Source organism: Theropithecus gelada, chromosome 3, assembly GCF_003255815.1.
Source record: "Theropithecus gelada isolate Dixy chromosome 3, Tgel_1.0, whole genome shotgun sequence".
Classification (NCBI taxonomy): domain Eukaryota; kingdom Metazoa; phylum Chordata; class Mammalia; order Primates; family Cercopithecidae; genus Theropithecus; species Theropithecus gelada.
Window position 1 is genome coordinate 167,204,196 of NC_037670.1, and position 18,535 is coordinate 167,222,730.

Here is an 18,535-nt window from a genome sequence, read left to right on the forward strand (position 1 = left end):
TCAAAGGGCCTGAAATGTCATGACAGAGAATAAGGACCTCATAGCTAAGCCTCTGTATAAACTGGTGTAGGTAGCACCACTCAGGGTCAGTGAAGAAACTTTAGTTCCCACTGAGGGACTACAGTGCCTTGGCAGGCACTGGCCTCACATGGGGCACCTATATTTGTTATCAAGCAAATAGGTTTGCACCAAACCAATAACTATGGCACCAGCTTTTGAGAAAAGGAAAGGCTTTATTGAAAAAACAGCAAAAAGGAGTAGGCTCAAATCTGTTTCCCTGATTTGGGGTCTAGGGCAGGTTTTAAGGGATTAGAGAGCAAGGGAAAGGATTTAGGAATGTTCATTTGGTAGAGTCTGGTTGGAGGGCTTCAAATATGACTATCTATGGCAAGATATGTTGAGACACATTTTAGCCCAGGATCTTCTGGGCCAGTGGACCCCTCACTACTGAAAGAAGTCTGGCTTTGAGGTTCCAGTCATGTCTTGGTCTTCTTGTTTCTAAGGGGAGGAATCTTTGGTTCTGGGTATTGTTAGAGGTCAAAGCTTTTACTATGTCACATGCCTGGGCTACATGATTTGCAGTTATGTAGCTGTTGGCAGTGTGAGAGACAAGTGTTGTTTCTCTGGCCAGGAAGTAAATGAAAAGTGCTGGTATCAGAGACTAAATTCATCACAGCACCAAGCAACATCCTACTTTTGGTGTTGCCATGAGCAACAGGCTTCTCTGCTGTGTAATCATTTTTCTCCTAAGAGCAGGTGAGTCCTGGGCACAGGTGAGGAATCTCTATTACTGAATTCACAGAATCTAACTATAAAATGTTTCTTCATAAAAGTCACATTAGTCTCCTCTTTCCCAGGCCCTGTCTTTGTTTGATCACTCATTGTTCCCCCAACAGGCCTCAAGAATGCTGTAGTTACACAATTCTCAAGACACAGAATCATTGGGACAGGAAAGGAATTCATTCTACAGTGTTCCCAGAATATGAATCATGTTGCAATGTACTGGTATCGACAGGACCCAGGACTTGGACTGAAGCTGGTTTATTATTCACCTGGCCCTGGGATCATTGAAAAAGGAGATGTCTCTGAGGGGTATCACGTTTCTCGAAATACTAGAGCATCTTCTCCCCGACCCTGAAGTCTGCCAGCACCAACCAGACATCTGTGTATCTCCGCGCCAGCAGTTCATCCACAGCACCGCATAGCCACATCCTCTCCACACACAAAAAGGTGCATACCAAAGAGAAAAACCTGCCCTCAAAATTCCTCACCCCAAATAAGAGACATTTCCTCACAAATATTGACAAAAAGAGCCAAACTCTCGAAAATATTTGAAGAGATTTATTCTGAACCAAACATGAGTGAGTGTGGCCAGAGGCAGAGGCTCAAGAGGGCCTAAGAACACGTGTCCAAGGTGGTCAGGCTACAGCTTGGTTTTATACCTTTTTGGAGACATCAGACATCAACCAATACATGTAAGCTGTACATTGTTTCAATTTGGAAAGGTGGGACAACTCAAAGAGGGGGCTTCCAGGTCATAGGTGGACTCAAAGAGTTTTCAGACTGGCAGTTGGTTGAAAGAGTTAAGTTAATATCTAAAGACTTGAAATCAATATAAAGGAGTGTCTGGGTTGTAGGGACCAAGGTTCTTATTATGCGGATGAAGTCTCCAGGGAGCAGGCTTCAGAGAGAATAGATTGTGCTTCTTAATCAGACTTTTAAAAGGTGCCAGACTCATAATTCTCTTCTGGATCAGGGAAAAAACTGAAAAGCAAAGAGAATTATCTACAGAATGTAGATTTTCCTCATGATAGACACCTTTGCAGGGCCATTAAAAAATATGTCAAAAAATATACTTTGGGGGAAAATATTTTGATTTTTTTCAGGGCCTGCTATGAGTCATGTTGGTGTCTTATTGCTACAAAGGGTCTGTTCTGTCACTCCTAAGGTCTCCATTCTAATGTTAATCCTGGTTGGTTGTGCCTGAATTCTAAAGTGAAGAGGGTATAATGAGGCATGTCTGACCCCACTTCCCACTAAGACCTGAACTGGTTTTTCAGGTTATCTTTGGAAGGCTCTTGGCCAAGAGAAGGGGTCCACACAGTTGGTTGTGGGGCTTAGGATTTTATTTTTGGTTTACATAAGATTATACCAAAGCCTTTCCCTAAGTTTGATATTCCCTGCTTCCCTCTTTCCATTTTTGTCCTTCTAGGACACCTTTTTGCTTGTGATTAAACCCTTCATTTCTTGTCAACATCCCACTAGACTATAGGACACCAACAAAATACGGACACTCATCTTGGTTTATTTGTGCTACTATAGCAAAATAACTGAGATTGGATAATTTATATATATAAATTTGTCACAGTTCTGTAGGCTCGGAAGCCCAAGAACAAAGCACCTCAGGTTCGATGTCTGGTGAGGACCTTAGTCTCTGCTTCCAAGACGGCACCTTGAGTGCTATGTCATCACATGAGAAAAGGGCCTAAGCTAATTCTCCAGCCCTTTTATGAGTCACTAATCCATTCATGAGAGCAGAACCCTCATGATCTAATCACTTCTTCCCACCTGTTAATGCTGCCACAATGGGGATCACATTTCAAAAGGAATTTTAGAAGAAATACATTCCAACCACAGCACATTTATAGACAAACTTTCAGACACAGATACAGGGAAATTTTAATGAAATTGAACTTTAACCAAGTAAAGACAAATAACCCACAGATTTACAAATACCCTTCAAAGATTCTTCAAAGGGATCTCAATGGTTAATCACATTGTTTATGAAAATGAGAACAGTGACAGCAAGTCCTCTTCAGTGGTAAAATGGCCTCAGCAGCAGTAAAAGAGGGTAGTAAACATTATGCAGACTTTGTGTGGGCTCAGGATCACCCACAAAGAAAGTTATTTTGTATGTATGTGTGTAACTGTGTGTGTTTAAGAGAAATGAACTATGTTTATTTACAGTGATTATTGAGGAGCAGAACCTCACTTGGGTAGATGCGGGTATAACTTTTAAGATCAATATCCATGGTTTTGAATAGATAGGCTAGAGATACAGCAGATTTACTGAGTAGTTCCCCAAAGATGTATGTTGGGTGATAACCACCTATTAGTTTTCCTATTACTGCAAATTTAGCAGGTTAAAGTAACAATTGTCTTATCTCACAGTTCTGTAGGTCTGAAGTCCAGGAAAGTGTGGTTGAATTTTTCTCAGGGTCTCATAAGGTGGAAATCAAGGGGTCAGCTGTCTGCATTCTCATCAGGAGATCGACTCCTCCTCCCAGATTATTCCTAGTATTGGTAGAATTTGGTTCCTGTGACTGCAGGTCTAGGGTCTCCATTTTTTATTGGCTGTCACAGACAGCCAATGAGATTGGCCATTAGCTCCTTGCAGTTTCTTTCTGGTCCCCTTGATCTTCAACTGCACATCAAATCTGTCTCATGTTTAAAATCCCTCTAATATCCTCTTCTGCTTCAAGACAGAAAACCCTGCATTTAAAGGGCTCTGGTGATTAGGTTAGGCCAACCTGAATAGTATTTATTTTGTCAAATAATGTAACAATCGTTGGAGTGACATCTCATCATATTTTTAGATTCCACTCATGCTCAAAGTGAAGGACATCATACATGGACATGAGTCATTGGAAGTCATTCTTGGAATTCTGCCTATCATACCAATGGAGATCAAATGCCAGGAAAGTCAGGAATAGAAATTCAGAGGGCATACAATCAAATACATTAAATTAGGATTCAAAACTATTCAAGAGATGTTTCAGAGTTTTGGCCATGCAGTGGATCAAATTTTCTTACTACTGCTTAATCAAGGACACAGTACAGAAGTAGAGTGAATTGGTCTTTATTAAAATGGAGCAAAGACCAGGTTTAGGAAGGAAAGGCAAGAATGTGGAATAGATTTGGCTCTTTCTGGAAGAACACTGGAGATTCAAGACAAGAAACAAAATTGTTTTAGTCCCTGAGTCAACAGAAGAGAAGAAAGATGAGACCAGAACAGTTGTCAATGAAGGAGCAGTGAAGTGGAAAGGCAGAATGGAGTGAGTGTGGAGATCACTTTTCTGAAGAGAATAAACTTAGTTGTCAGATGAAAAGAGATATATAATTGACTTTGTCCTTATAAATTTTGAGGTAACTTACCATGGAAATACTTTTTCTTATCAGTTAATTTGAGGGGAGGTAGCACAAACCTTCAACATTTCAGTTAATAGAAAACTAGGCTCGACCTCAAGATGAATCCTTGAAAAAGAAATGTCTGTTAGAATCCAGTTAACAGAAGAACATCTACTGTGACTTTATTATCAGTAACTTGGTGAAAACTTCCTGAAGAAGAAATGTGGGATGATACAGAAACCGATTAAAGTCTCGGAACAGCAAATAGTTTCTCCTCTTGTGAATTAATTCACCTTCCACAATTACACAGAGATAACTCAGGGTACCTCAAATACTGATGAGCTTCACAGAAATGAATTGCCACCTAATTCCATTGATGGAGAAAGATAAAAAATGAGCAAAGAAAAGGTACTCTCAGAGAGAAGAGTTGTTGAGAAGGTAGCAGTCCTTTCTCCTTTCTATTTCCATGAGGTAGTTGCTATTCATTATTCTGTGATGGGGACTGGGAACACAAGAATCACCACTCATGGATTAATGAATTCAAGATCTATACCTTCCATTTTGATTCTAAATTTGAACTTAAATTTATTCAGGACACCAACTGAACACTTCTACCTAAAGGTAGAACTCATATCATATTTCCCTCCCAAGATGCATTTCTTCTGAGTTCCTGACTTGACAGAGTAATTTATTTGTAAAATATATGAACACTGAGAGTCATGCCATGAGTCAAGGAATGTTAGAGGCCTCTAGAAGCTAGAAGAGAGAAAAAAATTCTCTTCTACAGCCTCCAAAGAGGAAGATTATCCTGACTCATGCAGGTGGGCTCAGTGTAAACATGTAGGTACATAAAAGTGACTGTGGTGAGAGTGATGTGAGAACTTTACCTGCTGTTGCTGGCTGAAGATAATGAAGGGGCCACGAGTCAAGGAATGTTGGAGGCCTCTAGAAGCTAGAAGAGAGAAAAAAATTCTCTTCTACAGCCTCCAAAGAGCAAAGTGCCAATGAGACCCACCCCGGACTTCTAACCAAAAGAATTGTAAGATAGTAAGTTTGTTTTGTTTTAAGCCACTAAGCTTGCAGTAATAGGGTACAGCAGTAACAGAAAACTATTATAAGGCTCTATTTCCAAGCAGCTGAAAAAAGGCAGCTCATGAAGGAAGTCGCTCTGGGAAGTAGCCTGAGGCAAAAGTACAAAGGCAGGAGTTTGAATCACATGATGCCACTTTTAAGGGTAGATTTGTCAGAGACATGTGAACCAGAGCAACTCCATCTTAAATAGGAGCTGGGTCAAATAAGGTTGAAACCTGCTGGGCTGCACTCCCAGATGGTTAAGGCATTCTAAGTCACAGGATGAGATAGGAGGTCAGCACAAGATACAGGTCATGAAGACCTTGCTGATGAAATAGGCTGTAGTAAAGAAGCTGGCCAAAACCCACCGAAACCAAAATAGTTAGAAGAGTGACCTCTGGTCGTGCCTCCCTGCTATACTCCCACCAGTGCTAGGACACAAATGCCATGACATCAGGAAGTTACCCTATATGTTCTAAAAAAGGGAAGCATGAATAATCCATCCCTTGTTTAGCATGTAAAAGGATATAACCATAAAAATAGGCAACATGCAGCACTTAGGGCTACTGTATAGAGAAGCCATTTTTTATTCCTTTATTTTCCTAATAAAATTGCTTTCACTTTACCCTATGGACTACCCCTGAATTCTTTCTTGCTTGAGATTCAAGAATCCTCTCTTGGGGTCTGGATAAGGAGCCTTTCCTGTAACAGCTTTCTGGTGATGATAAAGAGACTGTAGTGAGGAAATCCCGGAACCAAAGGATAACTTTGGGTAAGTGTTGGGGTCCCGAAACATTTTCCTGGCAAACCCTGAAGGGATGATACTAAGATCATCTCTCCCCAACCCAAGGAAATAGACTGTAGCACTGATTGGACAACTTTGGGTAAGTGGTGGAATACCTACTCAGGTAAAGAATGGGGTTGGGGGCTGGGCGTGGTGGCTCATTCCTGTAATCCTAGCACTTTAGGAGGCCAGCGTGGGCAGATCACGAGGTTAGGAGATCGAGACAATCCTAGCTAACACGATGAAACCCTGCCTCTACTAAAAATACAAAAAATTAGCTGGGTGTGGTAGATGGTGTGTGTAGTCCCAGCTACTTGGGAAGCTGAGGCAGGAGAATGGTGTGAACCCAGGAGGCGGAGCTTGCAGTGAGCCGAGATTGTGGCACTGCACTCCAGCCTGGGCAACAAGAGTGAAACTCTGTCTCAAAAACAAAATAAAACAAAAAAATTGGGATAGAGGTCCAACTCGGGGGAGTTAGAGTCTCTCCTAAGACAGAGAGGGTTAAAAGCCCCTCTTAATAAAAGGCAAGGACACTTAAATGACCTTGGGTCAGTGGCCCAATTTAGGAGGATTAGAGTCCCTTTCTAAGATTTAGGGGGTTAGTGGCCCCTCTTAGAAAAGTCATTCTTGGTAAAGTCCCTTTGAGCTAAGAATGAGTTTTGCACTACGGGATGTTAACTGCTATTCTCTTTGGATTAATAGGCCTTGAACTCCTTGCTCTTAGCTGTGGGTAACAGGATTAGGCATGTACAGGATCGTGGGACATGGAGAACTATTTTCTCCCTAAAATGAAAAACTTGAGAGCTGATGGACCTGCTGGAAAAGATCCTTCACAACCATCAAGCGGCCATCTGAATTGTTCAGTGTCACAATGGGTGGGTCTTTCTCTGGTGTCTCCAAGTACCTCCCCTTCCCCACCCTGCCTCAGACAATGCTTTCCTCTTTCTCCCTCTTTTTCTCTGTGCAAACTGGTTGAATTAATGGTAAAAATCACTGTTTATCTCCTATAAAGTTTTGATTAATGGAAGAAAGGATTTTTGAGACTAGACTTAAGCTGTAGCAAATCTGATGTGCTTTGTGTTTTTCTGTATTATTTTGTCATAAAGAGGGGTGCCTTATGATAGAACACTGGCTTAGGACACCTGTAAACCGCTATTCAAGACAGACCAGCAAACTGGTCAGTTACAAACTTTGCTGCAGTTTCCTGAGAAACACTGGATGAGATTTTTTCTTGTCTTGCGTGTCCTTGGGAGCTTGAAGTTGTAACCATGTGGCCATGTTTTCTCATTTCACAATGGCATCCTGTGTTCAGGGTTCAATTCCTTCCAAGGGAATGAGGTTTTTTTAATATTCTTCTGTGTATGTATTTCATGTATTATGGGTATGTGATGTTTATTTCTAAAAGAGCATTGATTAATGGGTTTAATAATGAAAGCTTAAATCAAATATTGTGTCAGAAAAGTAAAAAGTGTAAGACCTTTTAGTTCATGTGACTTAAGTAATTTTCCAGAAATAAAGACAGTTTTGAAGATTATCGGTAAAATAAAAATATCTTCAAAAATGTAAACATTTAATTAGGCAGGACAGATATTAAGATTGCTAAATGCTTGAAGGTCATAAACTGCTTCTTTAACTTTTGAAAATTGTTCAGTTACCTACCTTGAAGCTATTAGATTCTAGATAAGACCTGGGGACATGTGAAGTTAGCCATGCCCCTAGCTATGCTGGAGTCAGCTTTTATCTGCACTTCTGCCTGGTGTGTCCCAGGCTAGGCTCCACATTTAGTATATAATTAAAATCCTGAATTTAGCAACTTTTGGTGAAAAACCTTTGTAAGAGTCAACATTATAACATGTAATTGATACTACTGAAGAAACAGTTTTATATGCAAGTTGTATAAAGAAAGCGAAATATATTTTAATTTTAAAAATGTATATATATAAAGTCATGGGAATTTAGATTTTTGCCTAGATTAAAGCATTAAAGGATCGTTTCAAGTTAGGATGAAGCTGACTGTTCAAGAAACCTGTGGAAGGCTTATGAAAAAATAACCATAAAAGAGATTCTATGTGTGCACATTGGCTAAAATTAAAGGGGTATTATTCAGTTATTCTGGAAACTGAACATTGGAATAAAAGCACTACTCTACTATTTAACAAAAACTTGTAAAGTGTTATAAAAGGTTTATAAAAACCTTACCTTATGGTCAACATGATTAAGATTGAATACATTTTTAAATAAGGTTTTACTAAGAATTGGGTTTGACATCAATAATGCATGAACGCAACAGTGACATTTAGCTTATTTAGTATTACAATCATACAAGAAGCATTATCAAATACAAAATGGCATCTGGTTTTTTTTGGGCTGTATTTGTATAAATGTGTTATTGGTACATGTTCCAAAATTATTTAAAAAAACACCTTCTTTAAGCCTGATATGACTTAGTATATGTTATTAATAAATGTTCATTAAAATCATTGCATGCCACAGAGGTAATCACATTTTTCTAGCCAATTTTGGCTTTAATTGTGGCTGTCCTAAGACTTTTGGTCATCCACAGACAATTGTTGTCTCATTTTGGTTCTCTTTAAAAGGTGGTTTAGAATTAACTGTAGGACTCTACTGGTGCTTTTAAATGCAGATTTTCTGGTAAGTTTGGACATTGTGACATCAGAACAGAAGAAAACTTTTCAGGACTCAGGGAGAGCTGCAATGTTTATGAATATCAAGCAGAATGGAAGTTAATTGCATGGACTAAACTAGCAAAAGTCTAAAGTAACTTTTTTAAATTTTTGTGTAAAATGTTGCTGATCTTTTGTTTTGTATTTCATAGTAAAGGAAACTTTTGAGCTATTATAGCTTTTAGCAATTGAGTAAAGTATACTTGTGTGAACAAAATTGAGAGCATGTTTTTTTCTCTTTACCTGATTTCTCCAGATTTTGGAAACTAGTTGTGAGTATTCTTAATTTATGGCAATATAGTTATTTACATGAGTGTAATAAGAATCTCTTCGGTTTGTTTTGCTTTATTATTATTATTATTATTATTATTGGTAACAAGACACAATTGGAGAAGCTGGTTATTTTACCAAGACTTTGATGGAATGCTATACTCTCCTTTAAGGAATCAAACTTGGCTTGCCAAGTCAACAAAAGCCCCTTGGGGAACTGGCCTCCAGCCTTTGCTACGACAGTCCCTGTACGTGATTTCCGACCTGTAGTAAGTGAACAATGTCACCTTCTAACAGGTCCAGGAGCCCCAAGTTATCTTGGGACCCCAAGAGGAGAGAAATTTACTCAACTCATAGGTATTTGAGAGTACAAACCCATGGTAGGGCTCGGCTCAAAAAGAGTTATCTAAGATTCCTTCTAAGAAACAAAGTTCCATCAAAGCCAGTGTTAAAAGTCTGTGTGAAAAACAATTATTTTTGCTGCACTTTTTACAAATAATCAGGCCAAGTATAATAAAGCCAATTGGTCTTACCATGACTTATCTTTAGTGAAAATGGAGAACACGAGAGAGAATATTATGTTTCAAGACCTATGTTACACTTGTTATTAAATTCTGGTCTCATCAGTTGTTAAGTTTGTTTCTGCAGTGTAGGCTAACCCTGCTTGTTCTTGTGAACCAACCAGTGATCTTTACCTGCTACTCTGAAAAAACAAGACATTTTGGTAATGTAAAAATCTGGATCAGTACTCTAATTCTAAGCATGTATTGGAGTTGGCTAGCCACCTCATGTCAGCTTGGTTCCAGTAGTTGCCCAGTTCATGAAGAGCCTTCTAATTTAGTTTACTTGGGATAATTTTGCTTTTTTTGTTATATTGCTGTTTTACTCTTTGTGTAGGAATGCAGACTAAGCTTACTAAATGTTTTCTTCAACTGAATACTTATTAATCTTTCAGATATCACCTTTTGTCAGGACTCAAGAGTTCTGAATGGCCTTCATCATACTGGAGCTTTCTGACTAAACTCCTTTCTACCCTGAACACAAAAGACCCTAATAGTTAGGCAGGAATATCATTGCCCCTATTCAGCCTGAAGAAGTTACAGAAGACGAATCTTTGTCCCTCTACAACCTTAAGATTAAGGGTTCTCTTATAAAAGGGAGGGAGGAAATGTCTAAGACATGTGAACTAGAGCAACTTCATCCTGAATAGGAGCTGAGTAAAGTAAGGCTGAAATGTACTGGGTTGCATTCTCAGACAGTTAAGGCATTCTAAGTCACAGGATGAGATAGGAGGTCAGCACAAGATACAGGTCCTTAAAACCTTGCTGATAAAACAGGTTGCAGTAAAGAAACTGGCCAAAACCCACCAAAACCAATATGGCCATGAGAGTGACCTCTGGTCGTCCTCACTGCTACACTCCCCCCAGCACCATAATAGTTCACAAATGCCATAGCAACATCAGGATATAACCCCAGATGGCCTAAAAAGGGGAGGCATAAATAATGCACCCCTTGTTTAGCATATAATCAAGAAATCACCATGAAAATAGGCACTAAGCAGCCCTCTGGGCTCTGTCTTTGGAGTAGCCATTCACTTATTCCTCTATTTTCTTAATAAACTTGCTTTCACTTTGCTCAGACTCCCCATGAATTCTTTCTTGCACAAGATCCAAGAACCCTCTCTTGGAGTCTGATTGAGACCTTTTTCTTGTGACAGATTCTGCCAGTTTCTGTTCTTGGCAAGTTCCATTTCTGCAAATTCCTCATCTCTACAGGTTTAGGATCAGAATGTAACAGCGGGGAGCACTACAGCTGTTTCAGTCCTCAGGGAGACAGCTCATCCTGGGAATAATTCCTTCCTTTGTCCTGCCAGCATAATATATATGGACCCTGCTAAGTAGCACCAAGTCATGAAGGTGCTGACACCGAGGAAGTTAAGGAGGTTGTGACAAAAAACACAGAACGTGACCCTCTGAACAGCAGCAGAGTAGAAACCGTTCTTGTCATCAGAAATTTCAGAGGAAGCTCACTCACTGTCCAGCTTCCCTCCCACACAATGGAAGCACAAAAATGGAAAGCCATTTTGCACAAGTTAGCATGTTGTCACTCAAGAGAATTATATCCTATGATGTTTGTTTCTGTAGGAGCATCTAGATAAACAGTTAAAACCATGTACCATTCACAAAAATCTATAAATAAAACTTGAATGTTTAGAAAGTGAACACATTTAGAACAGTATTTGTTTCAATTTAAGATGCCAACCTGGATACAAGTACACATTCAGTTCGACTAAAATTGCTGTAATAGTGTAATCATCTAAAAGCAAAACTAAAGAAGGGTAGAAAAAGAAAGGTAACAGATTCCTGCCGTTGATATGGAAATCATACTTTTAGCATGAAAACAAAGCGAATCCTGCTTGGGAGGTTCACCCTGAGCCTACAAGGAATGTGGGGAGATAGTATGGGACGCCTGGATGTTACAGGTAGTTAGTTAGGCATGAGTGGCACAGGAGAGGACTCCCTTCCTCCCACCGACCAGGAACGTCAGACAATCTGGCATTGGTTCAGAGCTTATAACGTTGTCTCTCTAAAAATAATGCATAATTCAGCAGGCTAAGCCAGGGAGAGACAAGCTCCTGCTGATCACAGCTGTTAACATTAAAGTGTCAATTGAATGCAGGCACCAGGGAGAAGCAAAGAAGGTTTCCAATAAAATCCCAGGTACTGGGCAAGTGAACCCAGGCATGTGCATTGAGACACAAAAGGGTGGAGCATGACCTTCCAGGGGCACTCCAGCAGAAACAGGAAGAAAGCCTCAGATGGGCATGCATACAACTTCCTAAACACACTGCGCATGCTCACTTTCCAAGCGTAAGGAGGGCACTGTGCCTTTGGGCTGCCTATCCTAAGGGGAGAATCATGAGAAAGGGGCACAAAATGGCTGCCTATGAAGTCCCAGGATCAAGGTTAAACGCCACACTTGTTTTTCAAGTCACCTGCTTGGATCTTTTCCAAGTGTTCTTTCTTTTCTTTCCTGTTCTAAAGCCTTTTTAATAAGCTTCCACTCCTGCTCTAAAACTTGCCTTGGTCTCTTTTTCTGTTGTATGACCCTCAGTGGAATTTTCTTCTGAGAAGACAAGACCTGAGGTTGCTGCAGACCAGCAGGGATTCATTGCTGATAACTCAGATACCTTCCACCAGTTACTTGGGGATGACAGCAAGAGACAACACAGGCAAAGGAAAGTGTATTAATTCTGTTTTAGGTGTGGAAATTGGAATGATTGGAAAATAATTCCTAAAAGAAATGGAAAAGTCAAACTGTTGAACGGTAAATTCACCATCACATTTACCATAAAGCATGTAGAGAAATGGAAATATTTACACATCATGGTTGAGAATGCAGGATTTGCAGTCAGTTTCTGGCACTTACCAGCTTTAGAAAGTGACTTAAGCCCTCAGTTTTCACATCTATAAAATGAAGTAAATAATATAAGCCTCTCAGAAGTGGGATGAGGGTTGAACGAAAGAGTATGTGAGTAGTTTAACACAGAGACTGGCACTGACATAAGAAAGTATTATGATAGAAGCAGTAGTAGAGGAAATATTTTGAATGGTTGTAAGCATGGTGATCTTTTAACCTCTTCATTCATGGCAACTCATTTAATTGCCACAACAAATATGTAAGGTAAGTACTTTTATTATTTCCATTGTTATGGTCTGAGTTGTGCTACCCTCTTCATTTCATATGTTGATGTCCTAAACCCTAGAGTCCCATAATGCGGCTAATTATATTTGGAGATGGGGTCTTTACATCGATAATTAAGTTAAAATTAGGTCGTTAGGGTTGGCCCTAATTCAACATGGCTGGTGTCCTTATCAGGAGGTTAGGACACAAACATGCATAGAGGGAAGACCAGAAAAAAGGGTGTAGGAAAAAAAAATGGTTATCTACAAGCCAAGGAAAGAGGCCTCAGAAGAAACCAACTCAACAAATTTTAAAAGATGTATTTTGGAGAACAAAACTGTTAGAAAACATTTAGAACAGAAAAAAACAATTTCTTCTAGAACCGAGTTGGTCTAAAAGTGCATATCTTGGTAAGGCTCTGTGAGGAAACCACCTAATCTGGAGAGAAGCTGTTGGGACACTCATCTGTGGCCTGTGGCTCACATGGGCGGGTATTCTCAGAAAGCACATGGGAAAATCACCATCCTGGTGTGTCCAGGCTCTGGGAACAGGCTGTTCCTCATGGCTTTCACATGGGTTTCCTGGTGGGCTATGCAGTCACTTTCTGCATCCTCCTTTTAAGGGCTCATGAATGTCAAAGTAACACAGACCCTGAGACACCTGGTAAGAGAAGCAGGAAAGTTGTATCGGAAAGTTTTCAGATTATCAACCAGACCAAACATCATGGAATCCATAAGATCCAGGACTGGGGATAAATTTAATCTATTATTCTTCTGAAGTCGGCAGCTTTGAAAAACATGCACTGAGTCAACACAGTCATTCCAACAACAACAAAAAAAGGGGAAAATATAATCATCTTTTCCAACCCTTAAATCATCTAGCACTAACCAGACTCTGAGGCCCTCTGCAGCAGCAGTCTATCAGTGCATTCACGTCCTCTCTGAGCGGATATGACAAACCCCAGGGGTGCAGCGACCTGACCTATGAGCCCCCACACACGCTCAAGATGCCCCAGAGACTCTGCACTCCGATATTACTCGTTCCTTTACTGTTTTCATCCTAATTGCTGTCTTACACATCTTTGATCTTGGTGGTTGTATTGGTTTTCTGTTGCTACTATACAAATTACCACCCATGTAGTGGCTTAAATCAATACAAATGTATCATCTTAAGGCTCTGTAGTTCAGAAACCAACATAGGTATCACCCAGCCGAAATCAAGGTGTCGGCAGATCTGGGTTCCTTTCTTAAGTCCCCAGGGGAGAATCGATTTTCTTACCTTATGGCTCGCTTTCCTCTATCTTCAAAGGCAGCACGTTCTGTTGCTCTGACCCTACTTCTATACTCACAGCTCCCTCTACACACTGCCGGGAAAGGCTCTCCATATTTAAGGACCTGCGTGATTACATTGGACCCACCTGGATAGTCCAGGAACGGCTTCCTATCTATTAGCAGCCCTAATTGCACCTGCAGCTTTAATTCCCATTTGCCATCTAACTGAACATCCACAGCTGTTACGGGTTGCAGGGATATTAGCACTTGGACATCTTTAAGGAACCATTCTGCCCACCACTCCGATATTCCACTAGAGGGCACTAACATATTCCTGCAATATAAACATTAAAATTCAGATAATGGTGGGAGGGAAAGTTTGATAAATTTTAACACTGTATTATTAATTTAAAAACATGATATATAAATATCTTTCATTGGGGTCTTTCAAAAGTTAATCTCATAGTACAAGAAAATACATAAACTAGAATGACTTTCTCAGAACTGAAATGGCCTGAGTATAAGTGAAATAGAATTTGAAGTGTGGTGAGAATTCTGCAGTCTATTCCTGGGCTCAATATCACGTAGAAAATAAAAAGATTGCTTTATATTTAAAGGGACAGGGCATAGGTTCTCTTACAGGGTTTTTTAGGAAATGGTTCATCAGTTTAGTAGGTGTTAGCTTAATTACCTTTATCGTGATACTGTTGCCCCGGTTAGGTGGATGAGCAGTCCCTAAAAAGAGAAGGAAGAGAGCAAAGCTGAAAAAGTATGAAGGAGAGGAAGGGATGGCATGGCATAGAATGAAATGCTTCCCATTAAAATGCAAAGGTGAAGGGAGATGTTTCAGAGTGACTAGCCGTCTAGAGGGTTCTGTTTACTTTCCATTCCCACTGTTAGGGACATAGGAGTCTGCCCTACATTAGGGAAGTAGAATAGAATAAGTTTTCAGAATTCCTAAATATGGTGGAATTGGGTAGAAAAGATCAGAGGGAAGGTTGTAGGAAGGACGGGTGGGAAAATCAAATAACTGGCTCCCACTGTAAGGCTATTGGGGTCTCAGGCTAACAGCATCATTTTAGTACCTTGGTTGATGTAGAAAAGGAAACAAGAGAGCAGAATAGCCTCATAGTCAAAGGAACAGGGAGGGAGAAGTCACATAGCTGAGGAGAGTGAATTAGCTGGTAGAGGGACAGAATATAGAATTAGCTACCTCCTAAATTTTGAATTAATCTAATATGAAGAGATTGGGGAAAATTATAATACTCCGAAGTGTAATTATGCACTTGTTCAACTTTGGAAACACCACAGAATGTGGGGAAATCCAATATCCCCTAATAGTGAGCTTAGCTATGTGGATGTGAGTAAATTCTGAAAGATTTTGCTATTTGGGTTGGCAAGGTTCACTAAGTAACATGAAATTATTTACCTGTGGTGGGTTTTTAGAACGAAAGCTGTTTTCCCTCTTTTAACACCCAAATTCACAGCTAGGACATGGAGGATTTGCTAGGACAATGCAAACACCTGTGGCTGAAGTAGAGCCAAGCTCCCTCCCTACATTTTTTTCCAGAAAGGAGTGGTCCAGAAACAGAAAAAGAGAGAATACTCCTCCTTAGGTCAGAGCTGAGGTCCTGATAGCAATCACTCCTTCCTCAATGCACGCAATGGAAACTGCTTAGAGCTGCACCTATCACCGTGAAGGGGTCTGGGAGCAAGGAACTCATCCCTGAGCTTTGATGGTAGCCCTGAAAACTGGGAGGGGGCCCCTTCTTGTCTGGAGATGACAATGATTTGGCAAAACAATGACGGGCTCTGTGAGACTCTACCTGTGGTAGGAAACAATCGAGAAGAAAGGGGTAGCCTCCTTCCATTCCACCATCCAGGAATGCATTGGTTCCTACAATGTACAAGAAGGATTCAAAAGTATACAAGTGTCAAAAATCACAATGAGCACTGTAAATACATGCAGTTTTTATTCATCAACTATTTAAAAAATTAAGAAAAGCTCAAAGGTGTTCAAGGAGGAAGACATTCTGGGGAAACCTAGGAAAGTCACCTCAATGCAGGAAGAACATACCTAGGCAGAAAAGAGAGTAGTACCAGCAGCTGCTGGAAGAGCTAAGAGAAGCTTGACACTCCTGGCCCCAAACACTGCCTGGCTACAACGCAATATCCACGGACAGACACCTTCCATGTGCAGCAAGCTGTGGCGTGGCAAGAAAGCAAACACATACCAAAAGTAGGCAGGAAGCAGAGCTGGCTGGTGAGACTCTGAGGTTGTTGCAGGAAGCAGATGTTACCTCTGCCTTTCACCAGCTTCTTCTGGGGAAAAGAAGATGCTCCAGATGCCGTCTTTGGTGGAAACAGCTGCTAGCTCTAGCAACGATGACTAAGTCAATTTTGCTAAACAGCAAAGAAGCTGTGTGTCTTGGATTTTAAACAGCACATAGACTAGCAAAATAATCTATGATGTGAATCTGAGATTTTACATCTTAGACTCTTTTAAAAGGTAGTGACTAAAAATATATACCAGTAGATAAATGAAGTCAGGGATATACTTGGAATTTTTTCTGCCAGAGTAGAAATGACTTCAAAAAATATCATAATGCAGCTTTCATGTAATCCCAGCTATTGGGGAGGCTGAGGCAGGAGTATTGCTTGAACCCGGGAGGCGGAGGTTGCAGTGAGCCAAGATCATGCCACCACACTTCAGCCTGGGTGACAGAGTGAGACTCTGTCTCAAAAAAAAAAAAAAAAAAAAAGGAAGAAGAAAATGCAGCTTTCAATAGCATAAGCTTTATGTTCTCACACTTCTAAGTGATAATCAAATGTGTTACACCACTTTATACCCTGAGATCCAAAATACATAAATATTTGACAATGTGTACAAGACTGTATTAATAAGAAAATGTAGCACATGTATAAAAGAAGCAGCCTCACACAGATGAAGGAAAATGACATTGATCACAAAGGTCCTCAGCCTGGGTCGGCTGTGTTGCCTTGGTACACTCAGCCCTCTGAGCCGAAGTGGGAGTGGTTTCTCTCCTGAAAACGTTTCTGAGGCTCAAATAGCTGAAGAGGTGGAGACATTACAGAAACCAGCTGGAGCCCCCAGAACTGGCAGACACCTGCCTGATGCTGCCATGGGCCCGCAGCTCCTTGGCTATGTGGTCCTTTGCCTTCTAGGAGCAGGTGAGTCCCAGAACACATGGGCAACTTTTGGCCTTATTTTGTAGGCCTCAGCCCAAGGTGTCTCCTACAGGCTTCAGCATTGGAGATCCCCCTCAGCTCTGCCTCTAACTCTATCCCCTTCCTTTACAGGCCCCTTGGAAGCCCAAGTGACCCAGAACCCAAGATACCTCATCACAGTGACTGGAAAGAAGTTGACAGTGACTTGTTCTCAGAATATGAACCATGAGTATATGTCCTGGTATAGACAAGACCCAGGGCTGGGCCTAAGGCAGATCTACTATTCGAGTAACGTTGAGTTGGTTGATAAGGGAGATATTCCTGAAGGGTACAACGTCTCTCGAAAAGAGAAGAGGAATTTCCCCCTGATCCTGGAGTCACCCAGCCCCAGCCAGACCTCTCTGTACTTCTGTGCCAGCAGTTATCCACAGTGCTGCACAGCCAGCTGCTCTCTGCACAAAAACAGAGGGTAGCTGCAAGAACAAGGAGACTCCTCCTTCAGGAGACCACTCGCCGACCAACAGAATAAACTTCCTCCATCATCCCACAGAAGCCCTTCCCCACTCCCCAGCCTCAGGGACTCTGCAATGCAGCCGCTCTGCGGAACCAGGGGTCCACCTCTACCTGCTGTACCAATGAGGTTTCAAAGTTGGGCAGGACAAGCTAACTGAGTTAGGTCTACTGCCAGGGTACTCTCCAATCCTTTCTTCTTGTGGAGCTTAAATCTTTAAATTCAACTAAGCTGTTGCCCAAAATGAAGACTCCATTTACAATCTGATGGATCTCAACATATTTGGTCCTGTATTCTGGGTCCTATTCTGGAGGTTTTGCCACTTGGAGGAACACCATGTTTGGAGTTATTGATGAAACCCGACACCTCCTACTTTCTTCCTCTCAGCAGATGGTCCAAATGCCCAAGTCAGAGATGCAAGACTGATCTTCACTGTCTCTCTGACTTTCCCCTTCCACACCGAATCCACCACCCCATCCTGCATTTTCCTAAGTACTAAATTCCTCACAAATTTTACTAACTTTTCTAACTTCACTGATCTCACCTGGATCCCTCTAGCCACCTTCCAAGTAGCCACCCCACCTGCAAACCTGTGACCTACCCCCACCCACAATCACTCCCTCAAGCTAACCCTTTGGCTTATTTCTATTAACTAGCTAAAGTCTCAAGTTCATGTTAGTTTGCAAGTCTCTCAGCCCCTCCATGATGTGACCTTTGCAAATCCGCCCACCTTTCTAACACTGACTTCCCCTATCCTTCAACTACCACAACTGCCTGCATCTACTCCAGAAATATCCCACTTCTCACAGGTCCGCAAATATGTCCACTGCTGACTCACTCCTGGGTCTTCATCTACAATGGTCACTCTACCCAGAATACCATATCTCTCTGGTATTCATCTGTTTTTACAGCTGCTCTTTTTGTGCAGACTGCAGCTGACTGT

The 18,535-nt window shown here is 41.1% G+C and overlaps 1 protein-coding gene and 1 gene segment (V, D, J or C); both read left to right on the forward strand.

Annotated features, from left to right (window-relative positions):
- LOC112620195 (immunoglobulin delta heavy chain-like) overlaps positions 1-18,535 on the forward strand; it is a 233,042-nt gene that overhangs the window by 69,279 nt on the left and 145,228 nt on the right. The gene's annotated exons all lie outside the window — the stretch shown is intronic.
- LOC112620219 lies at positions 16,990-17,718 on the forward strand. The segment is given in 2 exon segments: positions 16,990-17,084; positions 17,214-17,718. Coding segments are annotated over 2 exon segments (390 nt in total).